At 54.0% G+C, this 23,173-nt stretch overlaps 4 protein-coding genes across 17 annotated transcripts; 1 reads left to right on the forward strand and 3 right to left on the reverse strand.

The window, feature by feature from the left end:
- Window positions 773-12,023, reverse strand: BAG6 (BCL2 associated athanogene 6). Of its 7 annotated transcripts, none has more exons than XM_018038759.1 (26): window positions 11,721-11,979; window positions 10,957-11,077; window positions 9,820-9,937; window positions 9,510-9,706; window positions 9,219-9,272; window positions 8,982-9,056; window positions 8,205-8,443; window positions 7,548-7,677; window positions 6,731-6,928; window positions 6,269-6,521; window positions 5,838-5,915; window positions 5,619-5,726; window positions 5,384-5,496; window positions 5,189-5,276; window positions 4,785-5,068; window positions 3,781-4,078; window positions 3,464-3,633; window positions 3,225-3,278; window positions 2,992-3,094; window positions 2,777-2,901; window positions 2,469-2,615; window positions 2,310-2,369; window positions 2,058-2,201; window positions 1,867-1,974; window positions 1,240-1,386; window positions 773-954 (listed from the first exon to the last, which is right to left on the reverse strand). In XM_018038759.1, exons 2-26 carry the CDS (start codon window positions 11,062-11,064, stop codon window positions 859-861), a joined length of 3,495 nt encoding a protein of 1,164 aa, XP_017894248.1. In that variant the 5' UTR covers window positions 11,065-11,077; window positions 11,721-11,979; the 3' UTR covers window positions 773-858. The 7 variants fall into 7 exon arrangements, with proteins under 7 accessions (XP_017894248.1, XP_017894247.1, XP_017894249.1 ...); XM_018038758.1 differs by lacking the exon at window positions 11,721-11,979 and adding an exon at window positions 11,555-11,713; XM_018038760.1 differs by lacking the exon at window positions 11,721-11,979 and adding an exon at window positions 11,170-11,190.
- Window positions 11,203-16,129, forward strand: APOM (apolipoprotein M). 3 transcript variants are annotated; one of them, XM_005696599.3, is made up of 7 exons: window positions 11,203-11,258; window positions 13,801-13,952; window positions 14,617-14,771; window positions 15,054-15,127; window positions 15,213-15,311; window positions 15,504-15,602; window positions 15,987-16,129. In XM_005696599.3, the coding sequence occupies exons 3-7, from the start codon at window positions 14,719-14,721 to the stop codon at window positions 16,010-16,012; spliced, it is 351 nt and encodes a 116-aa protein (XP_005696656.1). In that variant the 5' UTR covers window positions 11,203-11,258; window positions 13,801-13,952; window positions 14,617-14,718; the 3' UTR covers window positions 16,013-16,129. The 3 variants fall into 3 exon arrangements, with proteins under 3 accessions (XP_005696656.1, XP_005696652.2, XP_005696653.1); XM_005696595.3 differs by lacking the exon at window positions 11,203-11,258 and adding an exon at window positions 12,068-12,784; XM_005696596.3 differs by lacking the exons at window positions 11,203-11,258; window positions 13,801-13,952 and adding an exon at window positions 13,960-14,240.
- Window positions 16,250-18,742, reverse strand: C23H6orf47 (chromosome 23 C6orf47 homolog). The gene has a single exon (XM_005696592.3). It carries the CDS (start codon window positions 17,887-17,889, stop codon window positions 16,996-16,998), a length of 894 nt encoding a protein of 297 aa, XP_005696649.2. The 5' UTR covers window positions 17,890-18,742; the 3' UTR covers window positions 16,250-16,995.
- On the reverse strand, window positions 20,003-23,145 carry GPANK1 (G-patch domain and ankyrin repeats 1). Of its 6 annotated transcripts, none has more exons than XM_013974025.2 (4): window positions 22,357-23,136; window positions 22,112-22,259; window positions 21,196-21,882; window positions 20,003-20,629 (listed from the first exon to the last, which is right to left on the reverse strand). In XM_013974025.2, the coding sequence occupies exons 3-4, from the start codon at window positions 21,798-21,800 to the stop codon at window positions 20,185-20,187; spliced, it is 1,050 nt and encodes a 349-aa protein (XP_013829479.1). In that variant the 5' UTR covers window positions 21,801-21,882; window positions 22,112-22,259; window positions 22,357-23,136; the 3' UTR covers window positions 20,003-20,184. The 6 variants fall into 6 exon arrangements, with proteins under 6 accessions (XP_013829479.1, XP_017894102.1, XP_017894101.1 ...); XM_018038613.1 differs by having other exon boundaries at window positions 22,857-23,127; XM_018038612.1 differs by having other exon boundaries at window positions 22,112-22,277; window positions 22,857-23,127.

Genomic DNA, 23,173 nt, shown 5'->3' on the forward strand with positions numbered 1-23,173 from the left:
GAATTAGATGTTTTTTTTGTGCCAGTGAGGTTGGTTTGTACCTGACAGCTGGGTCGGCCCTATAGAGCTTTGCTTGCATGTATGGGGCCATGGTGGGACATCTGGATGGTAGAAGGCCATTAGATTGTCAACCAGTGTCTTTACATGGCTTCTCTAGCAAGATATTCTGAGTCATCAGGCCTTTCACGTCCCTGAGCCAGCATTCCAGAGGTCTTGGCAGACGCTGCAAAGGTTATGACTTGGCCCTAGGTTTCTGCCAGGTTTTGTTTGTCCAGCACCAAGCTCGCTAAAGGAGGGGCATGACAACTGCTTCTAAAAAGAAATAGTGGACAGCCCATAGCCACATGTCACTTTGGTCCTGTCTGCAAACCAGAAGTGTCTTTATAGTCAGACTCTGATCAAACAGGAACAGTGGGCTGCTTGAACTGGGTAGACCAGTTCCACCATAATCAAACTTGGCTGAGTTACCCTGGTACCACTGCCTGTTAGTTAAGGCAAGACTTACATAGGTCTGCAGCTACTTGGCAATTGAGTGGTTTTTTACTGTTTTGAGAACCCTATCCTAGTGTGCACCTGAGCAGGTTTCTTTCATCGTTTTTGCATGGAAGTACTCCTTGAAAATGGCCAACTCTAAAACAGGATACTGCTCATCTGTTCATGGTAAAATGTTAAAAGCTGTCTAGTATAGCTTGGTTGCTGGAAATTATAAAACCAACTTCATAGAAGATTAGAGCATTAAGACTATTTAATGAAGACAATTTACAGACAAAGAGCCAGGAAAATCTGACTTTTTATTTCTTAAATACTGTAAAGGAAGAAGGAGGGGAAATGGTCCCCTGATGATGGAGGGCCATCGAGCTAGGGATCGTCAGCAAAGGCCCTGTGGGCATTCGGGAAGCGCTGGGGGCTGTAGTTGGGGTCTTCCTGCAGTCGCTTTTGTATGTCAGCCCGGAGCTAGAGAAAGCAAAGGAGGTTGGAGTGGTGCCATCGCAGACCCTAAGGCCCCAGCAAGCACATGAGCCATCCCTTAGGAGGTACCATTTCCCCCACCGGCCATACACTGTCCAGGAACCCAGTAATAGCATCACTGAGCCTTCCCAGATGCCTCCAGTAAAACGATGTAAAACCAAGTGGTAGTCCCAGACTCACCAGTTCACCTCTGAAGGGATCCAGGGAAGAGGGACCCTAGCCCAGCCCCTCCCACTAGACCATCCCTATGCTGCTTCAAGGTGGGGGCACCTGCTGCCTGTAGCTCTCCTGAACCTCTGGTGCCTCCAGGTCCCGGCTCAGGCTCTCGGGGCTCGTCAGGGGCCGAGCTCCGGCTGCCTTAGCTGCCCGGCTCACGGCCTCTGAGAGAAGCAGCTGGGGGCCCTCACCCTGCATCGTCTGGGGGACAGGGGGTTGAGAGGGAAAAGAGGATCAAGGTCAGATCCAATGCCACCACCCAGCTCACCCTTTGCATGAGTCAACCACTGAGTCTCCATGCTAGCGGAGAGAACGGAGACAGTCCATGTGTAGTTTTGACAGCAGAAACGCCTTCCTAATTTTGTCCGGCTCTGGCCAAAAATGGCATTTGAATGTGCTGGACTTGGTCTCCAAAGCAAGAGAGAGAGGATGGGTCAAGCCATCCAGCATTCTCAGCTAGCCCACAAGAGGATGCCTGCCTTAAGAAAGATGGGCCCTAGTCAAACGGGGTTTGGGATTGTGGGGTGATAAGACTGCTGCAAACAGCAATGCAAAGGTCCCAGAAGGGCTTCTTTGTCAATTAAACGAAGGGACTAAAAACCAGAAATGTCTCTAGTTTGATTCTAAGCACAACAGGGGAAATCGGATACAGAGGGATCCTCAGGGAAGAGGCAAACCAACCTTGCGTCTCTTGGCAGGCATACCACTGAGGTAGGCATCGCTCAGGGGAGGCTGCGGTTTCACTTTCCGCTGGCTCTGAATGTCCTGCTGGATAATAGGGACCCATTCCTGGGGAGGGAAGGACGATGAGAAAGTAGCAATCACCACAGCCTTTAGCTGCCTTAACCCACCAACCCCCTCCTGACACTCACTGGGGGGACTGCAGCTGCCCAAGGTTCTGTCTCAGCGGAAGCTCCATCCTGTTCGTCTCGGGAGCCCCCTTCAGGAGCAGGAGGTGGGCCTCGGGACATGGCCTCTTCTGCTGTTGTTCCAGGGGCCGGGGAAGCATTTTCCCGCTGGGAGTCAGACAGTAGGAAGACCCAGGCTTCAGATTTCTCAGCCTCCAGCCCTTCCGCCCAGCCCTCCAATCCACGTTAGCTGGCTCCTCAACCTCTCCCTGGTACCTGAGGCTCAGGGGAAGATCTCTCTGATCCCTGAACTTCCATTGGCTCCTCAGGAAGTGTCTGTGAAAGGGGGCAGAGAAGGAGACCACCACGAAAGGCCCTCTCAGATCTCTCTGGTTCCAAGTCCCCTAAGCCCATAGCCCAAGAGGGCCCTCTTACCTGAGGGGGATCCCCAACCCTGCGAACGTATCTGAGAATGGCATCAGGGCCTACAGGCATGTGTTCCAGTACCACCTGCAGCCTCAGTCCCATCATAGTGGTCAGCCAGCTCACCAAGGACGGATTCACTCCACGAGACATGCGACGCTGTGGGGAAGAGTGCAGACTCGATACAAAACCTTCAGCTGGCTTTTGAATGGTGCCAAAGCATAAAGGGTGGCAGTTTGGAGGAAAAAAAAACTGCAGGATACCAAAGAAAACCTGAGGAAAAGCAAAAGGCTAGGGATCTGGGGCTGAGTAATGCTTACAATTCGGCCATTGATGACAGCAGCAAGCTCCATCTGCTGTCCCCCCAAGCAGTGCAGGTTCAGAGCCAAGCATTCAAACAGGCCCTGGTTACACAGCTCCAGCAATCGGGCCCCAAATCCACTGTCTGTGGGCAACAAAGAAGGACAGATTACTGATACCTGGCAGCCCTGCACATCCAACGTGCCCCCTCGCCCTGGCTCAGCCAGCCCCTGACCTGTGCAGTGCATCACATGAGCAGCAATGCTATTAAATTGCTCTTGGAGAAATTCCAGGTTTGTTCGGATGATGTCCACACCTGGCTGAACTTGCACCAGAGACTGAGAAAGATGACACACAAAGACCCCCAAATCAGAAACCAGACAGACTGGGAGTCAGGGAAGCAGCAGCTGGAACAACAGCCACCCTGACCACAGTCAGGAAAGGAGCGGCTGGAAAAGGGATACTCACAAAACTCTCCCGCACATACTCTTCAAGCCCCGTGATCAACGCGTGGGTTGCCGTCTGTGGGCAGGTGGAGACAGCACAGGTTAGAACAAACCCCACCCCTCAAGACATGTCCCCCTCCTCCCCTAGCAAGCCCAGAGTTTCGACTGGGGCAGTCACAGCTTTAGGCAAGGCGTAAACGAAGTCAGAAATAAGTAACAAAAGGTGAGATGGAGAACTCTGGGCCCAAGGTCTTCATTTACCCGGATGTTACCAGGTGTGGGCTCCTGGCCACCCAGGTAGTGCTGGTGGAAGAAAGACCGCAGCTGGGGCTGGAGCCGCTGCAGGGGCTGGAAATGCCCGTGGAGCAGCATCACCACATCCACCATGGAAAAGTTCTGGCATAGAAGAGAGAGCAGGGCCCCGAAGAAGCCTAGGGACAGGGACTGAGGTCAGCAGTGGCCTTTACCACCTGGCCTGCCCTCTAGCCCATCAGCCTCATCCCACCATCAACAAAGGCCACCCACTCTCCCCTGGCTGCCTGATCCCTAGAGAAGGCAGGGCACCCTTATCTGCTCACCGAGAGCCCCATCGGCCCCAGGCTCAAAGATGTTGCTGGACCCACTGAGGCGCTGTATGAAAGCAGCGATGCTCTCACTGCTGCCAGCCCGGGCCCCCAGGGAGCCCAGCAGCGAGCTCAGCACACCCTGCACCACTGAGGTGAAGAACTCCAATGGCAGGCTCTCAGGACCCACGCTGCCAGGACTCCCGCTGCCACCAGAAGGGGACCCCGGTGGGGGTGCTGTCTGCTGCTCTGGGGCTGGAGGGGGCGGTGGGGGTGGGGGCGGCGGAGGAGGGGGAGCAGCTGTCTGTGTTGCCTGCACGAGAGAGACGGAATAAAGAACAGAGAGTGAAATTAGAATAAGGACATAGAACGGCATTATGCTTAGCTGCTCAATCAGTCGTGTCGGACTCTGCAACCCCATGGACTGTAGCCTGCCAGGCTCCTCTGTCCAAAGGGATTCTCCAGGCAAGAATACTAGAGTGGATTGCCATGCCCTCCTCCAGGGTATCTTCCCAACCCAGGTCTCCCGCACTGCAGGCAGATTCTTTACCAGCTGAGCCACCAGGGAAGCTCATGAATACTAGAGTGGGTAGCCTATCCCTTCTTCAGGGGAGCTTCCTGACCCAGGAATCGAACCAGCGTCTCCTGCATTGCAGGCAGATTCTTTACCAGCTGAGCTACCAGCGAAGCCCCAAAAACGGCATTGGGGAAGCACAAATCCACAGGAGTCTGGAAGGTATGGTGCTCTGTTCCAGTCTTTGTGCCTTATAGCAGAATACACATGGCGGCTTTTCATAAGCTGAGTCGGGTTGAGCAGGTACCCTCTGAACGGGTTGGCTCAGGAAAGCAGTGACACAATTATTATGCTTCTCTCTCCCAGCCCGTTTTCCTCATCTACCAAATGAAGGGTGCTAAGACAATCAATTCCCAAGGTTCCTTCCTAGTGGCAACAAGACACCCAGGACCTGGCTGGGCTCAGGAAGAGGCAGACTGAAGCGGAGAGTCAGCCAGCCACTCACCTGCAAGAAGTCCGTCATGCCCTGGAGAAAGGCGGGTACACCCGGCATCGCCACAGTAATGGTGGGAGAAGCCACACCAGGCCCTCCAGTTCCCGGCCCAGCAGGCCCCAGCAGGTTCCCCAGGAGCTGAGAGAACTGAAGATCAGAGGCGGAGGCTTGAGGAGGCTGAGGCTGGGCGGGCCCCCCTGGGGCAGGGCCAGCTGTGGTAGCCGTGTTGGTGGTGCCAGAACTAGCTGACGCAGTCGCAGGGGCTGGAGATGGAGCCATTCCTGGGGTCCCCTGAGCTAGAGAGCAAAAGAAGACAGCGGAAAGCTCAAGGAAAACAAGACCCCACAGCATCTCCATTCTGGTGGAGAGAACTGGGAAACCGCTTCCATCTGAGGTGAGGAAGGACACGGACTCACCCACAAGGACAGGCTGCATAAGAAGCTGCCCCACGAGGCCGCTCACCATCTGGGCTAAAGAGGCGTTGGTACCCAAACCAGCACCCGGCTGAGGGAAGAAGACAAGGGCAGGCTTTCAGACTTGGCCTCTCCATGCCCTGCCACATGAGTCTCTCCACACTCTTCCCTGATGGGACTACCCCACCCCTAACTCACCAGAGCCCCCGAGACCGGGGGCCCCCCAGGATGGGAAGGCCGAGCCTGTGGAGGCGTGGGCCGGGCAATCACCAGCCGGGTGGGAGCTGTCGGGAAGCCTGGCACCTGCTGTCCTGTGGGCGGCAGAGGGGAGAGACCGAAAACGGCTGAGGGCCCAGTCCGAGCAAGCCAGCAGACGACGCCCACCACCGTGGACTGGGCCCCACCTCCCAGGCTTCCCCTTTCAGGTTGTTACCTGTGGCCGCGGAGGCAACAGCTGCCACCATGGCCTCATGAGTGATCTGGTGGGCGACGGCGTGCATGAACTCAGGGGGCAGGGAGGGCAGCTGGATGAGGGTGGAGCCTGGGGGGTGGGTCTGATGTAACCTTGACCCTGGAGCCCCTTCAACCCACCCACTCAGCCCTACCCCTTCTCTACCCAGAGCTCAACCTGCTCTGATGCCCTCACTCTTACCCAGGGTCTGGCCATGACCAGGGGGTCCTAGGGGGCCAGTGGGAGCACTCGGAACTCCACCAGGCTGTGTGCCAGAATCTGGGCAAGGAGACAGAGAAAGTGGCCTGAGACAGGCAGGGCCAAGGTCTAACTGGATCCTCCCAAGATCAGCGGGCTTCAGGCCTCCACTCCCCCGACCAGAAAAATGGCCTTTCACTCCATCTAGATGGGGAGGAGATGCTCCCTTCACCACGCACACAACTCTCTGAGGACAAGCCGTTCTTCCTGCCCCTCCCGACACACGCCAACTTAAAGAGCCTGTGCTCTGCGCCATCAGCCACCGCCACCAGCCCTGGCCTCTCCTTTCCCACCCTGGCGCCCCCACATCTCAGCACCAACCCAAGACCCCTCCTTGCACCGCTCTGCTCTGCCAGCAGCTATTCCCAGCTCACCTTGGATGTTCATGTGCATCATGACCACAGGTTCCACACTCTGGTGGGAAATCCGGATGACCCTCGGGTGGCTGGCGGTCGGTGGGGGAGCTGGTCCTGGCGGGGAAGCCCCCTCATTCGAAGACTCAACGGCGGTAGAAGAAGGGGCCAGGGACGAGGCCTGCCCAGCACCAGCGGGAGGTGCCTCCGCACTTGGAGTCGGGGGGGGCCGTGTCCCGTTCCCCGTCATGGTCACAGTGGTCCCCACATTGATCTGGACGACAGAGACAACGGGGCAGACGTGAGTGAAACACAAGCGCCTAACCCAGAGCACCCCATGATACACTTCTAACGTCTCCTCCATCCTGGTCACCATGTTTGCCGAGTCTGCTCCCCTCCCAACCTCCTTGGAGCCCAACAGCTACGATGGATCACTTCATCAACAGCCCCCCATCTGCCCGCATCCAGGCTCCCCTGATCCACCTGGATGGGGATGGCCGCCTGCTGGAGCACCATGGGGGTGGTGTAGTGAGACATGGGCCGGACCACGTGCAGATGACGAGGGGGCGCACAGGCCAGATTGCAACGCAGGTCAGACAGTGCCACGAAGGTGTTGCCCAGCAGCCGCAGGCTCTCCCCCACCAAGTTGATCAAGCGCTGATCCTCCTCACGGCCCTCTTGCTGTACTCCCCAGGGCCAAACACAGAAAAGCAGAAAGCATTAGGCTAGGATCCACCTTGTTAAAAAAGTAATGCCTTCTGGAGATTGATTATCACATCCTCTCTGTCTTTTGAAGAAGGAAATAGAAACCCATTCCAGTATTCTTGCCTGGAAGACCCTATGGACAGAGGAGCCTGGCGAGCTACAGGCCACAGGGTCACAAAGAGTTAGACACAACTGAGCAAGTGAGCACTATGTCTTTAGGTACATCCTCTGAAGCTTCTGTATACACCAAATCTTTGCAAGTAAGCTCCAGTTTATACACAAATAGCTTCCTTTGATAATAAATCCTACAGTGAATCAGTAAGCTATCACCTGCTAATCTCCCTTACATTATAAACTTGCTAAGTAACTAATTTAGGGGATCATGAAAGTGAGAAGACAGTGAACACCATAAAGATGTCAACGAGGAAAAGATCCTGTGTTCCTGTCAAGGAGGAAACAATCATTTCCTTCCTAATCTAAAGAGAAGCTGCTCTGTAGAAGATGACATCTTTTGGGGCACGGGGCAGGGGAAGTGATCTACGTTTCGCCCTGCTCTATCTGGGGGTGCTGGAGGTGAGGGGGTGGGTGGGCTCACATTGTTGTTGTAGTCCGTGGTGGCAGCAGCACCCAAAACCTCATAGTAGCGCTGCAGGAAGGGCTGGAGGCGGCTCTCAAGCCGCTGCAGCTCCTGAAGCACCTCGACGTACTCCGCAGGCGAAGGGTGGCTGTGGGCAAAACCCAAAGCGGCCGTGAGCCGAAGCTTCCCTCAGACTCCTGCCCTTGCCACCCGTGCCCCACTTCTCCCTGGCCTCCCAGAGCCCCAGCCTAACCCCCCACCCCACCCCCCTGGAACTAGCAGAGCTTCTGTTCTTTAACCTCACCCAGCGGGGAAGGACAGGAAAAGACAAACTGCCTTCACCCTTCCCACAACACAATCCTGTACCTATAATGGCAAAACACCAACTCTTAAAAACCAGATAGGGCCTCTGGGTACTCAGGGGAGAGATGCTTGCCACCTCCGGGAGCACCATGTGGATTTCCTAACCCAAAGAAGGGCAGCGCCTCTAGCTCAGTGGCCAGTCTCAATCTCATTTAGCTACTCCAGAGCCCCCCGCACCGCCCCTCAACACTATCTCTACAAGCACCACCTCTGAACAATGTTTTCTCTCTCGTCAGACCTTTTCCTGGTCCTTACACTTCACTTAGAATCCCCAACCCACTCCCACCCCAAAAGGTGCTCTCCCTCTCTCACTTGGGTGCATTTGTCTCTGGGGCAGATGCTGGGCCCGCTGGGGCTGGGCCAGAAGGGGTGAGCTCCGGGCTCTGGGCAGGGGCACGCTCCTCCACTTCTTCCGCCTCCATGGGCTCCCGAGGAGGCACTTCACTTTCAACCGGTTCTGACGTTTGGGAGGTCAAGGCCACCGGCTCTGGGGCCACCGTTGGTGTCTGGGGTGGCGGCTGACTGTGCTGGGCTTGGGCCCCCCCTCGGCACTGAAGCGGGAGAAGAGTCAGGACAACAAAGGCAACGTGAAACTGCAGCAGATTACTCAAGTCAGAGCAGACTGAGTGGAGAAGGGGCACTAACTAGGCGCCCCGAAGGCAAGGCTCTGCATCTGAATCTCTGACTCCCTAAAATGTACACGAATTAGACGTGTGACAAACACCTATGATACTTACAAATAAACTATTAACAAAAACTAGGGATTGTGGTTTCCTAGCCTCCAAGAGAAAAGAAGGAAAGGACACTGGCTGCAAATACAAACTAATGAAGCTAAGCCATCCCAGCATCAAATATGACAATCAAGGAACAGGAAGGCAAGGAATCCTTCTTTAATTGCAAAGAGAATCAGCAGGGACAGGACAGCCTCAAAAGAAAGATACTTTTTCTGCCCAAAAGAGCACACACTGCAAAAAAGAGATTAGATTAAGAGGGGAGAACCCAGTGGATGTGACCAGTCATCCCTAGGCTGAGACAAAAGGGGTAGGGAGGATGGAGTGTGACAGGCAGTGGCCAGCCTTGCCCACTCACCTCCATCCGGGAGAGTAAGGTCTGTATATCCCTGATCATATGCTGAGCCATCACCAGCCGCACTCGGGGCTCACTCTACAATGAGAGAGAAAATCAGGACAGGTTGGAGAGAAAGCCACAAGCTCCATTACCTACTAAACCAGGACCCAGCCCCATCTCTTCAGCCAGACCCATCCCCCACTTCGTGGCCTCCTTCTCCCAGATCCCCTTCCTTGACCCTCCCAGGCCCTGTGATACCTGAATCGGGGCCTGTTCCATGTTGATGTGAACATCCACAGCAGAGCCGTCACTCTGAGGAAAGGGTAAGGGAAGTTGCTCTGGGAGAAGCCAAATACTAAGGCCCCCACGCTTCCAACTGATTCTCTGGTGCCCGACCCCTCTAGATTATCAAAGACAGAGGCTGTTACCAGACCAGAGAGCCCACCAAAGCCCTTTTAAAGACTGACACACCTCTCTTATGAACTCTTGGCTGCTACCACAACCAAAACTGACCCCACAAAAACCCTCCCGTGAGGAACACAAGCTTACGGGAAGATTGAAGGTTCCAACCATGACATAGCTGTTGGCATTCCGGTCATGAACAGAGGCCCCAGGCCCCCGAGTACCAGGCGTGGGTCCCCCACCATGGGTGGCTGAGGTGGACCCTGTTCCAGAAGATGCTCCAGAAGGGAGCTGAGTCTGAGGAGGAGCCCGTTCCACAAGGTGAATAACCTTTCCCCCAACATCTGCAGAAAAAAGATACACACCAAAACATTACATGATCAGGGAAACCCTTGGCCTCAGCTCACTGCTCTGGACAGCAGCCTCAAGCTCTGCTCTGCCTCCCCCACCCCCTTACTGTATTCTTGGAGCTTCTTATCATCCTGCAGAACTCGTCCCTGGTAGATAAGCCGTTGTTTCTCAGACGGGATGCTAACAGAAGCAGCAATATGTTCCTTAAACTCCTTTACGTTCATCTGTAGGGAAGAAGAAACATGACGAGGAATCAGGGAGTGGAAGAAAAAGGACAGAAGGGGGACAGCTGACTTGTAAGGGGTAAAAACCATCCCATCCTAAAATTACTACCCACCTGTCTTAATTGTGAGGTAATTATTGAGCAAAGCCCTGAACTAGGGCAACACTTGTCAAAATACATACACTAAACGTAACGAACTTCAGGTACAGGCCCAGGAGAAAACTACAGGGCTGAAGACCAGAAACACCAACTGACATTCTCTTCTCTCCCTCTCTGCCTGGCTCCAAAAGGAATGTGTGTGCCTAGAGATACCGGTGACCCCTCCACAAACACAAAATGATACAACACTGTAACCTTAAAGATAAAAGCAATGACAAAGAAGATGTGGTAGAGAATCAGGTTAAGGAAGGCAGACTCAAGCAAGAAGAAAAAGGGGCAAAGTCAGAAAAATATTTTTCCTAACTAGACAACTGACTTGTGAGAAGTATCCAGCTGTTTACAAACACCTAATCACAAAAGCCTACACAGTCTCATTAAATACACGAAACAATGTGTTTAAAACTATGGATCAACCTCCTTACGGTTTTGTCTATTAAGGATCTACCTGCATTATGAGCATTATGGGATCGACTCCTATCCTTTAAAAACACAGCATAGACCTCATCAGTTTTTAAGACACTCTTCTACTTTAGGTCCTAGTGTTCTGTTTGCCTTCTCAAAGGCAGGAGCCACATCTGTCCCTTTGGGCTGGGGTTCATCTATCATGTTGGCATACAGATTCCTCCTTCTTTCTTTCCCTCTGCATTGAGTTTTATCGAGGTGGAGGAAGGCAAAGAAAATCTACCTCACCCAACAAAAGCCAAAGAGGAAACATCAGAAAATGTTCTGGATACAACATGAACAAAAGAACCAATGAGAAAAAATTTGAAAACCATAATATCAGGCTCTTCTTTCAGTCAGTACAAAGAACCTGTAAGAGGAAGAGTTAATGAGTGTCTCCCAGAAGTACTGGGGTCTCACCTGGGCCCCCACAATAAAGGTCCGGGTCTGAGAGTCCAGGGTCTTCACCAGCACCTCCAGGCTGTCAGGATCCTCCATAGTGGTACTGGTACTATCACTGGGCTCCATGGCCGACAGCTCTCTAAGGAAGAATGTTAGGAGGAGGCCCGCTGTCGCCTAGAGCAGATTTTTATATACCCGGAAGCCTCCCCTGCCCGAGACTCCGCCCCATACCTAAAGAGTTTCTCCCACACGAGCACACACACTCACACCCGCCCCCATCCCCCTTCTGATTCCGGGGCACAGGGAGAGAAACACAAAGGGTAAGAGATCGACGGCACGGGGAGCTGGAGGGCGGCAGGTGGGAGGGGCTCAACGACGCCAATCACAGTAAGGGAGGGCCAGAAGAGCTAGGAAGACGGGAAGGAAGGAAACACGAGACCGGTGTCATCACCGGTCGCGGTAGGACAAGGGCTCGAGAAGTCGGCAAACCCAGGGGACAACCAGAGAGCGAGGGTCGCGCTAGACTCTGCGGAGAAAGTGGTTTCGCGCACGCGCGCCACGCCACGCCCATCGAACCCGCTTAAGTCACTAGAGACCCGAAATGACGAACACTCACGGGGGACTAGATCGGCGAGCTGTCTCCCTCTTCCACGTACCCTCGGTGTTCTATCAGAAAGGCACAACCAACACACTCCAAACACATACACACACTCCAAACACACACACACATACACACACACACACCCTACCACCCAGCTCCGCCCCCGACTTCCCCACGGTACCGTCACTTCCGGTCTCCCCCAACCTGCCACCGACGGCCACTTCCGTTTCCCCGATAGTATTTGGGGATCGCGAGGCGGTACTTCCGGCTCCCCCCAGGTCCCCAAGCTTTACTTTTGTGGGGCTTTTCCAGAAAGTCCGCGGCCCCAAATAGTGAGTTCCTGGGGGCGAGACGGGCCGGGGCCGGCCTAGATGGGAGGGAGCCGAGCACCCCGAAGAGCCGCCGCCACCGCCGTCGCCCGGGGGACCGTACTGCGCTTGCGTGCGTCCTACTACGCATGCGTGCACACTTAGGCACCTCCCCACCACAGCTGGCGCTGTTCAGGTCTCCCCTGCGCGCGCTTAAGCAATAGGGGGGTTGTGGTGGCCGCTATAAATGCCTGATAAAAAACACGAGATGGGACTCTTCGACTGCCTCGAAAGAGGCTTTGAGCCGTTGTGTGGATCTTGGAGTCTGGAGGCTGGGGATTGTGCCTCGCAAATCTATGCTGAAGTCTTGGTCGGCAGAGAATTTGAGGCGGCACTGTCCAGGCCACCTAGAATCCTGTCTTCTCTTACCATCGTCCTCGCTGAGCCACTCCTTCGGCGTCTGCGGAAGTCACCCTTTCCATAGGCGGTTGGAGGTGGTTCTCGAGCTGATTTACGTGCGGTGGCGTCGTTGGGCCTGACCTCGGTTTTGCCCGGTGGGCGTTTTGTGGCGCCATGTTCTTCCCCGGCGGTTGCGGCCGAGGGCACACGCCATGTTTTGGAGAAACCAAGGATTTAGGACCTTTCAGGACTTTTATCTTAAAAAGGACGACTCCGAGTTTGGGAATTGGAAACATGGGGTCAGACTGGAGTGAAACACAAGACTCTGACCCTGGGGGATTGAGAGGGCCGCCTAAGGGCTTCTACAGGTGGAAGGTCCGGTATAGTTACCGTCCCACTGCCCTCTTCTCCCCCCGCCCCTCGGGCAAGGGCCTGGGCCCCTCAGTGCTGCCACTCCTCCAGCCAAAGCCGTTGCTGCCGGTGTACCTGCCTCCGGTGCCTGTCCTTTCTGGGATTTGTAGCTTCTACTTAAGTCCCGGTACTGAAAGTTTTAATAAGCATATGTACAGTGAGCCCCTAGTTGGTGCCAGCCGGTTTGCTGAGGGTTTCACATACTGTCACATTTAATAGCCTTTCAACATCTATTACATCCCTTTTATAGGTGAATGTAAGTGGCAGAACTGACAAATCCGGCCTACCAGACTCCCTTGGGTCAAGCACTTCTATTTTACTGCCCCAATAGCTTGCATTTTAGTTTTTTGTTAAAAAATATAATGAACCCTCAGCTATTCATCACCCAAAATTTATTCCTTTAGCTAAATCGCAAGCCCAGAGCAAGCCTCACCTCTCAGAACAAATCTTTATGGCAGCCTGTGGGTTATAAATAATCCAGGAAGTACCATCTTCTTGGCAGTACCCAATGATTGCCTCTTGACAATTCTTTCCTACTTCCTATTACTTGAGAGCATAATACCCACGAGAGACTAATAAGTGCTTTACAAACATTACTATTAATTATAGGGAATATTTACTTTGGATTTATGTGCAGGCCTTTGCTAAGGGCTTCATATGCCTTAGCTCTTTTAATCCTATGAGATTGATGATTTGCTCATTTTATACATGAGAAAACAGGCAAGATTAATAAAACTGTCCAAAGTAAGGGTTTGGACCCACCCTGCTTGACACCACTGTCTGTACTCTAACCACTAGATTCTGTAGCTTCTTGCAGTAATAAACATTAAGTGAATGAACTCGTGTGTCAGCAGACTTTTCTGGACGGTGTGCATAGTTTCTCCAATGAACAACTTGAGAGAGAAAGCCTCCCATCCACATACTTCAGCACCTGGTACATACCTGTTGTAAAGCACTTACCAGGTGGTATTGCAATGATTTGTTTACACAGCTAGTTCTCCTTAGACTGACTTCTTCAAGGCCAGGGACTATGTCTTACTTTTATGTTCCCAGGGCTTAGCCAGTTCCTGACAAACAACTGGAACTCAAAAACAGTTTTCTCAGTGAGTGAGTGACTGGTAGAATCAATCCCTCTCTCTTCAGTGCTGCACAGCACAGCAGATATCCCAGCTCAGATAGGGTTTGAAAGACCACCTGGAGGTCTCAGCTGTCTTCACTCCTGGGAGACCCTGGACGTGCCAGTATGTCCTGTGGAGTGGTTGCGTTGCGAAGAGGGGGAGGAAGTCCTGAACACTGTAAGTAATCCATGGTTGGGTTGGAAAACAAGATTGAAGTTACTCATTAGCGGGTGAAAGGGTCAAGGGTCGAGGCAAGGGGGCTGGAAGCAGACTATACTGAGCAGCGAGTTGGGGAGAGCAGTTAAGGCACCAGCCACTCCACACAGAGCACCAGCTCCCTCCTGCCTGAAGATGTTCCACCACATTTGGGCAGCTCTTCTCTACCTCTATGGCTTTCTCCTTAACTCCATCTACCAGTGCCCTGAGCACAGCCAACTGACAACTGAAGGAGTGGATGGGAAAGAGGTATGCACTGAGCATGGAAGCTGCTGAGTTGGGGCTGAGGGGGCTCTGATGGACTAGGGTAAGAGGCCCAGCATGACCAGAAAGCCACACTGGAAGGAAGAAAGGGTGTGAGTGTTGTGATGATGAAAGCAATAAGTTAAAAATATATATAAGTACTATGGCCATCAATGTGGAGACATGTAGAACTGGAGAGTGGTGTTTACTGAAGAGGAGCAAAGAGGAAAAGTCATTTAGTGACTCCTTGTCACGGATCCAGTCTTTAGCTGGAAAAAGGCAGCCAACACCCTCATCCCTAAGTACTGTCATTCTGACTGATGAAGAGGTTGGATTCTGTAGTGAGACCCACCTTCTTCTGCTCCCTTCCTTGTCTCTCCAGTTCCCAGACCCCCACCTGGGCCAGTGGTACTTTATCGCAGGGGCAGCTCCCACCAAGGAGGAGTTGGCGACTTTTGACCCTGTGGACAACATTGTCTTCAACATGGCTGTGGGCTCTGCCCCCATGCAGCTACAGCTTCGAGCGACCATCCGCACGTGAGTGGTGAGGAGGCAGAGGCACCAGTAGGTGCGGTCTCTGCCTAAAGTGTGAGCACCTGCCCACAAAGAGCTGGGCTCTTTGGCATACCATTATTCTTGGCCCACTTGAGTTCAATAGCTTTGTTAGTTTCCCTCCAGAGAGAGATGGACCTAACCATCCCTTCATAACTTGAAACCCAAGGGGACCCAGGGTTCCAGAAAGAGTAAGATGGAATAGAGGCTGGCACTGAGTGGTTGAGGTGTCACTGTTTCTCCTCCTTGCCACCACCACTTCTGCAGGAAAAACGGGCTTTGTGTGCCCCGGAAATGGATCTACCACCTGTCTGACGGGAGCACAGATCTCAGAACCGAAGGTTGGTTTTCTCCAGCCCTCACTCTCCTTAGGCCCCCTGGGCAGGCTTGCTTGTCTTCACACTAACCGCCCCCCAACCATGACAGGCCGCCCTGACATGAAGACCAAGCTCTTCTCCAGTGCATGCCCAGGTGGAATCATGCTGAAAGAGACAGGCCAGGGTTACCAGCGCTTCCTCCTCTACAGTGAGTGGGGAGGCCAGGCAAAATCTGGGGAAAAAGAGAGGAGGAGGGATGGGGGTTGGGAGGAGGCAATAGAGTCCCTTTATCTGGGTCCTGTGACATCATCCCAGGAAGGGCTGGCTGCTTCCCTGAGGTCCTCACCAGGGGCTGTGCTGAGAAGCAGGGGCTTTGATGAGCCTGGCCCTCCCTTTCCAGATCGCTCACCCCACCCTCCTGAGAAGTGTGTGGAGGAATTCCAGTCCCTGACCTCCTGCCTGGACTTTAAGGCCTTCTTACTGACTCCCAGGAATCAAGGTGAGGGGGTAAAATCTTACGGAAGATAACTAGGACTTATCAAGTCTTCTGTGAGAGCTGGATGAAAGGGACTCAAGTGATGTCACCAGGGGGCATGGCCGAAGGCTGACATCATCACACTGGCTATGTTGACACTTCCACTTGTGTCATAGACTGATGGTACCAGAGGGAGCCAGGATGGACTCTGGGCTATTGCAGTGGATAAAAGGGGCAGAAGGTCAGACAGGGGCAGAGGGGCAGAGGTCTGCAGGGGAAAAAAGACCTCAGAGACTGTCTGACATGGGGTGTGAGAGACTGCATTCTGCCTCATCCCGTTGCCATCAGCCTTGCCTCTCTCCCTGGGTCTCCCTCCTGTCCACCCTCCTTTCTCTCTCCTCCCACCAGACGCCTGCGAGCTGTCCAGTAACTGACCTGTGGCTTCACCTATGCCCCCCAGATGGATACAGCTGGAACTTGTATGGTGAGGGGAGAAGCTGGAGTCTCCCAACTCTCTTTCAAAAGTAATAAAGATGATTTTCCAATCCTCATCTCATTTGGGGGTTTGTCTCCCAACATCAGTCCCACTGCCCTCATTTCAGTCCTCCCCCTGGACCTTCTCCCACCTCAACCCCCAGTTGGACGGCGTCAGGAAGGACACTGAGCGGTGGTAACTCTCGCTTTGTAGTGGTATATTTAGCATTTGGTGTGACACAGTTATTTATTGCTGAGTGAGCAAACCCAACCCCCTAGTGGGGTCTGCAAACTCCAGTGCTCCCCATGCTGCCTGCGAGCTGCCAGCCCCTATGAGCTGGCTGTCCTGCCAACACTGCCTGCACCCAGCCCCACTCCCCCTGGCTCCTAGGAATCCTCAGGTCCTCCCTTCAGGCTCCCCATCACCTGTGGGAACCCCATCCAGACTCCCTAATGTACCCACCTAGGAGTGCTGCTCTTCCCCAGATGGTGCAGATCCCAGGATCCAAGGGATCCCCCGAGTCTCTCAACCACCCTCTTACCCCACCCAGAGGTCTGTCTGTCCTGACTGGTTTTCTCCACCCCTGGAGAATTTTAAAAGGTTGAGAGGACCCTTCAGTCTTTATTCTCACCACCACACTTTTTTTTTTTTTTTTGCTTTTAAAAAGTGGAGGTGGAAGAAAAAAACAAAGTGGGAAAAATGTAAAAGCAAAAATTAACAACAGCTGGTGAATTCAAGGGCGAGGCCCCCACTGTTCATAAACACAGACACCCTGAACAGCTCTCCTGTGTGTGGAGGGGGCTCTGTGCCCTCATACTCTGGGGTTTCTGCCCCTTCCCTGAGGTCCCTGTACTTACAATTTGGATCATACCTCCCACACTATCTTCATCCTTGCTCCCACCCCACTGAGGGTAGGACCCTGGGTCACACCGTACCCCTTGGTCACAGCCCCTTGCCTGGGTCTCCCCTCTGCTCCTCCCCCTCCCTCCCTAACTTCTCCCCCTCCAAGTCAGTGGCCTCTTCATCCCCAATGGGCTCCCGGAGGCTGACGGCCAGCACCAGGGCCTGTAAAAGACCAAAGAGGCAGGCAAAGTGCAGGGGGTGAGCGGTCAGTAGGCTCAGCACAGCATGGAGTCCATGCAGAGCAGCCAGAAAGGACAGCAGCCCATGCAGCCAGAGGCCCAGCGGTCCACGCAGGCCCAGCGCGTCCAAGGCTGCCCGCAAGGGCCTTGAGCAGAGCCCCAGCAGGGCTGAGGCCAGCAGCTCCAGCAGGTGCAGGGTCAGGTTGGTGGAGATCTGCAGACACTCCTCTGGGTCCCCCAGATACTGGTGGGGAGCCCCTGCTCCCCCACCTGTATCCCCCCGCAACCAGCCCAGCAGCTTCTGATGCCGGCCAGGCTTCTCTACCAGGGCTTCAGCCACTGAGGGGTTCAATTCCTCTTCAGGGGACCCTCCACGTTTCCCGGTGCCATCTGAGTCCACAGGATCCTGTCCTAGTTTGGGAATGGTCTCCCCAGCCTCTGGTCTCCCAGACTCTTGGGTGCTGGAAGCAGTCTTCTCCCACTTGAGAGAATCCATTCTTTTGTACACCAGTTGCTCAACTTGGGCCTCCCTGCTTGGTTCTGGAGCAGCCCCAGAGCTCCTCTGTGCACCTGAGTCCTGGGTCTTGGGAGACCCCAGATCTCCCATGGTTTCTGGGGCACTGTCCCAGTCACTCCCTGAATTCTCAGAGGAGCTGTCCATCCGTCTGGGTTCTGGGGTGGGCAGGTCAGGTCTTGTCGACTTCCGGCGGCCCCAGGGGCGAGGGAGCCAGCCACCAAGGCGTCGGAGGAACATGGCTGGGGTGTGCAATGAGCCCTCCAATTCTGGGGCTGCTTCCTGGCACGGCTTAGGTTCTTGGATGGAGGACTGAGGATTTCCTCAGAAACCAGAGTGTGTTTAGGCTCAGAAGAACAGGAATCTGCTTGGAGAGTCCTACTCTGAGCTCAGAAGTGGCTCTCCTCTTCCCGGGATGGTCATGCAGCCTGAAGTGGCTTGTTTCCGTTTCAGTTTTAAGGTAAAGAGAGGCACATTCAAATCCATTCACCACCACCCCACTATGCACACACACACGATTCCAAAAGTCTACGGATCTGACAAAGCCTGGGACACCGTCACAGTGTCCTCCCTGTCTTCCAGGTTTCCTTCCCAGCAGGCAGCACCCCAAGTTTCACTCACCAAGGCCACGCCCCAAGGTGCCCCAGAAACTGGGGAGGCGGTTCTCCATCCAAAAAGGAAGGAAGGAAGGAAGGTGGCCTCGGTTCCTAGGTGCTCCCGACCGACCAGGAGAGTCCTAACTGCTGCCCTAAGGCAGCTCAGAAAGAAGTCTCCTGTTAAGTGAGTGGGGGGTGAGGTATCCGGCAAACTCCAGCCAGCAACGTTCCTGCTTTGATTCAGAGGGCTGTGATTCCTATAACGTGGCCCCACTGGCACCCCAGCCCGCAGCTGAGATTCAGTCTTCGCAAGGTCAGGCCGGAGATGTCTTGGGAGATCCCGGGAGCGAGGCAAAGCGCGCGCCTGCCTGGGGAGCCTAGCGTCCAGGCATCCAAGCGATGCAGCCCCTCCCGGGCCCAGCGTCGGGGCCTCGGCCTCGCGAAGCCGCCCGGAGCGCAGAGCCCGGAAGCAGCCGCACCGGGACTAGAGGACAGGCGGAGGCGGAGCCCCAGCTCGCGGGGCGGACCCTGTCGATCGACCGCCCCCCAACCCCCGCCCCCGGCCCGAGCTGCCTGTGCGCGCCATGAGAGCGCACCGGCCGTACCGAGGGGCGTACAGCCGAGGTCACAGGAGCCAAAAGCGTGAATATAAGCCCAGGCTCCATTTTCGTCGCCTAGAAACCCCCGGCCGCTGGTATCCCCTTAAGCTCGCCCGCCCCCTTTAGTTCCCTTGAGTTCTTCCCTGCATCCCGCTCCACTCTTCTAGTTCACGATTTCATGAAAGGCTTTTCCAGAAGAGAAAGCTGAGAGGAGGCTTGGGGCTTGAGTAGCCCTTCCTTGCTCCTCCATGCACAGATGCTTACCTCTTGGATTTGACAACAGTGGGCACTTCATATGCCTGGCACCTGGTATGAGGCAGGAGGAGCAGGAGAGGAAGTATGGGGAAGACAAGTGTAGACAAACAGGATGTGCTTCCTGCCCTGTTTTCGGGTATCAAAATGAAGAACCTTGGCTTAAAGTGTAGATTTGGGAGGCCAGAGTTCTGGTTCCAGCTCAGCTAACAGCCTACAGGCTACATCTTTGGTGTTCGTATCACACTGCCCTCTTCCTGCAAGATGCCACCCGTGATCATTTCTGAGCCTTTCCTGACTTCCCCATCACCATACATTCTTTTTATCACATCGTGTCTCCTACAGGTGCGAGCAGCCTTAAGATTGGGCTTGTCTCATTCCCATTCATAGCACATAGTATACAAACTTGTGAAATCAGTGATTGAATTGGCTAGAGTGGACAGAAGGTGCTTTCTGTGGGAGGTCAAACCTGCATGAAAGTGTTAGTCGGTCAATCATGCCTGACTCTTTGCGACCCCATGAACGTAGCCCACCAGGCTTCTCTGTCCATGGGGTTCTCCAGGCTAGAACACTGGACTGGGTTGCCATATCCTTCTTGAGGGGATCTTCCAACCCAGGGATCAAGCCTGGGTCTCCTGAATTGCTGGCAGACTCTTTACCATCCGAGCCACCAGGGAAGCTCTGCATAGACTTGCATAGAGATGGGTAATTCCTGGTTCAGGGGTTGAAAAAATAGGTGGGGCACTAAGGACAGTGGCTGGGGACTAGAAGTGAACCAGACTGGCAGAGGCAACCCTATCAGGCCACGTAGAGGAGCCGCCTCTTCTGGTTCTGGTAGAATTTCATGTGGTCCCGTCTCGTTTGGCTTCCCTGCAACAGCTTCCAGAAAAGTGAATAAAACACCAAGAGGGAGAAAAGCTTGATTTTATTTCTCAACTTTTGGCTTCTTTCTACTGAAGGCAGAGTCCACTGATCAAAACCAGAAGGTGTGGAACCTGGGCAGACATCAGGAAGTAGAAGCCCAAGTGTCTAAGTTCGGGGCCCAAGTTCAGACTTCAGCAACACACCAAGCTCAGAACTTGCCCAAGTCAGAACTCGAGGTTCATGTATGTCCGCAGATCCCGCTCCCAGGCCTTGTCCTTCTCTTCCTGCCTTTTCTCCTCCCTGCGGTTCAGTGTGGTCACCCTAGGGGCTCTCTCCCTCCCAGCCACTGCCCGTATATCCCGAGCTGGGAAATGTGTAACTCGGGGCTGAGGTGCTGGTCTGTAGCCTAACCCCTCCTGGTCCCTCTTGAGGACAGTGGGGATAGGGTTGGCACGGCCCTCACCCCGGGGTCCTAGTCCCATTCCAGGCTCCCAGCCCCCCCTCAGCAGCAGCTTGAAGCCTGGGCTGGAGGTAGAGACCCCAAGTGGTAGGATGGGGGGCCGGAGATCCCGGGACAGCGACAGCAGGTGAGCAGTGGATGTACAGTGGTTAGAGTCTTGAAAGTGGGCATCACAAGTCTCACAGTACTGGGGGGAGGGGGATCGGGACCTGGAGAGAAAAAAAGAGAAAGGTTAAGGGTAGCACAAGGGTTTAGGCCTCAGAGGTGGGTGGCAGGGTGGGACAAGGTCCTTCCAGTATCTCTGCCAAGAAACAAACTGTCTTTCCTCCCCAGTTAGCAACAGTGGACCTGAAGGAATGGTTAAGGCCTCACAAGGTTCTTGGGTGGGAAATAATAATTACTATAGTTAACATTTGTACAGTGCTTACTATGCTATTAAATACAAGCACTGTTCTAGTATTTTATATATATTAACCCATTTAATTAACCCTAACAACCCTATAAGAAGTATAGTCTAATTTCTTAGATAGGAAAACTGAGCCACATGGACGCTAGGTTGCTTGCCCAAGAAGTACAATCAGGATTTAAACCCAGAGAGTGTGTACAACACAGAAATTTAGCAGATATTTTACAATGACTATAAACAGAATATCACTTTAAAAAATCCTGAATTGCTATATTGTACATATGTAATTTATATACTTGAACTATGCTTCAATAAAACAAAAATAGATTTAAAAGTTTAAATAATATTAAAAGATAAGGCTTCCCTCACCGGTTCTCTGGACTCCTTGTCTCTCCAGGGCTCTCTCTGACCATGCGGGCCACCTCAGGGAAACCTGCTTCTTCAGCCAACTGAGCAGCATCTCTGCCCCCCAGCTCACAGACCCCTACCCAGGCAGCCCCACGGCCCAGGAGATAGCGCACAGCTGCCCCCTGGCCTGCTCCGGCAGCACACATCAGAGGGGTCCACCAGAAAGCATCCCGAGCATTGATATTCCCTCCAGCTCCCCCTGCCTCACGGGGATCCAACAGCCTTTTTAGTTTTGCCAGGTCCCCCTCCTGGGCTGCCCTCAGTATCTGCTGGGTCGTCTTGTCCTTTGCGTCAAGGGATCTCCTTTGTCCATGTCCTCCTGCTGCTCCTGCTGCAGTCTCCCTCGTCATTCTTCTTTTCTTCCTCTTCCTGGCAGGCCCAGGCTGAGCTCTCTGGGTTTCAGGGGTGCTGCTCTCATCTTCAATCAAGGCTTCGTAGAAAGCCCGGGCTGCAGCCCCATCCAGGATGGGCTCCAGCTCTTCAGGCTGTGATTGCAGCTGCCCATCTTTCCACAGATCACTGGGATCAGTGGCTGGGGTAAAGTTAATGAGGGAAGACCCAGACATGGCTTTTGGGAAATCTAGGAAAATGAGACTAGGAAGCCAAGCCCCTGGTGGTCCTGCAGCGACCAGGGCCAGTTCCAGACACCTAATGAGATAAACAAAAAGTATCCTTAGCGTCAAAAATCCCCTCCCAACCCAAAAGTGACCCCACAACCTGGGACCCTGTAGGGTCAGTAACAGACAATGCCCCTCAGTAAAGGTAAGAAAGAAGTCTCCGTAAGACAGTTGCCCAGACCGTGCGCTCCGCCCCTACCTCCATCCGCACCAACAATACCAGCCTCTCTGAGACAACTTTATCACAGCGTAAAACATACCATTAAGAAAAACAATCAAATTGGCTCTTTAAATCTTCCTATTTCAGGATAAGTTCTTCCCAAACAAAAACAAACGCGACACGTCTCCGGAAGCAGGAAGCAGCTTTCAGGAAGAGGTTCCAGTCTGCGTCGCTTTATAGCTTCCGTACTGCAAAATGGCGCTACTCTAAGCAAAGGAGTCGACAAATAATCACAGGGCATAAAGACGCATGCGTGGCTGGGGAAAACAAAACAAAACACAACACCTGAGGGTGCAGGCGCGCGCTAGCGCCGGGTTTTTCCCGCCCTGGAATGTTTCCATAGCAGAAGCACAACGCACCACGTGCCGGGGCAGCGCGAGGACTGAGAAAGATCCGTCGGTTGGGGTTCTGTTTTTACATAACGCCCCCACAATGCCCTTCGTCTCCTCCCTCAACGTGGCCCCCGCTCCGAGCTCATTTTCTGGACCTGGGAAATCACTCTCAGGGTTAAAAAAGGCTCTGAGGCGGAGAATGCCCAGAAACCCTGAAATGAAATAACGTCACGCAGCCCCTCACCATTACTCTGACCAGGGTTCGAAGGTCGCACTTAGCGCCCACAGCAGCCCCGTTCAAGCCCTAAGAGGAAATGGAGAAGTGCAAGGGGACAAGCAGCAGAATGGCTGGCACCACCTCAGGTTAGCCCACGGGGCCGTCCTGGTTCTCACACCGCTCAGCTCATCCCAGTACACCCTACCCAGGACCCTCAGCATGGAACCCGGCCTCACCTCCCGCCTCCGCTGCGCGAACCCCGGATGAAACATGGGCCCCGTCGCGGGTCTCCTTGGCGGGCTGACTCCAAGGAGCAAGGCAATAAGGGCCAGGAGGGCTGGCTGGCTGGGGATGAGGTCAATGCCCCGGGCAGCAAAGTCTCGCCGAGGCCTGAGGCTCGCTGTTTGATGGGAGAAGCAAGAAGCAACCAGCCAGCCTAGTTCCTCTCCCGGCCCACCCCCTCCCCTCCACGGCCCTGCAGTCCCCGGAATCACACGACTATATTTCCCAGGCTACCTGGCCCAGAACGCGGTACTGAGTTTCCGCTTCCGGT

Source organism: Capra hircus, chromosome 23 (genome assembly GCF_001704415.2).
Source record: "Capra hircus breed San Clemente chromosome 23, ASM170441v1, whole genome shotgun sequence".
Taxonomy (NCBI): domain Eukaryota; kingdom Metazoa; phylum Chordata; class Mammalia; order Artiodactyla; family Bovidae; genus Capra; species Capra hircus.

Bases quoted from the DNA above. Each gene is read 5' to 3' on its own strand.
- GPANK1 (XM_013974025.2), bottom strand. From the start codon at position 21,800: ATGTCTGGGTCTTCCCTCATTAACTTTACCCCAGCCACTGATCCCAGT. The intron at 20,630-21,195 runs GTGAGGGAAGCC...TTTTCTCTCCAG, and splicing joins ACAAGGAGTCCAGAGAACCG to GTCCCGATCCCCCTCCCCCC.
- C23H6orf47 (XM_005696592.3), bottom strand. From the start codon at position 17,889: ATGTTCCTCCGACGCCTTGGTGGCTGGCTCCCTCGCCCCTGGGGCCGC.
- BAG6 (XM_018038759.1), bottom strand. From the start codon at position 11,064: ATGGAGCCCAGTGATAGTACCAGTACCACTATGGAGGATCCTGACAGC. The intron at 7,678-8,204 runs GTGAGAGAGGGA...TTTTGCCCACAG, and splicing joins CCAGAGACAAATGCACCCAA to CCACCCTTCGCCTGCGGAGT. The intron at 4,079-4,784 runs GTGAGTGGCTGG...TCTCTCGTGCAG, and splicing joins GCATGACGGACTTCTTGCAG to GCAACACAGACAGCTGCTCC.
- APOM (XM_005696595.3), top strand. From the start codon at position 12,421: ATGTTCTTCCCCGGCGGTTGCGGCCGAGGGCACACGCCATGTTTTGGA. The intron at 12,785-13,800 runs GTACTGAAAGTT...CTCTCTCTTCAG, and splicing joins TAGCTTCTACTTAAGTCCCG to TGCTGCACAGCACAGCAGAT. The intron at 15,128-15,212 runs GTTGGTTTTCTC...CAACCATGACAG, and splicing joins CACAGATCTCAGAACCGAAG to GCCGCCCTGACATGAAGACC.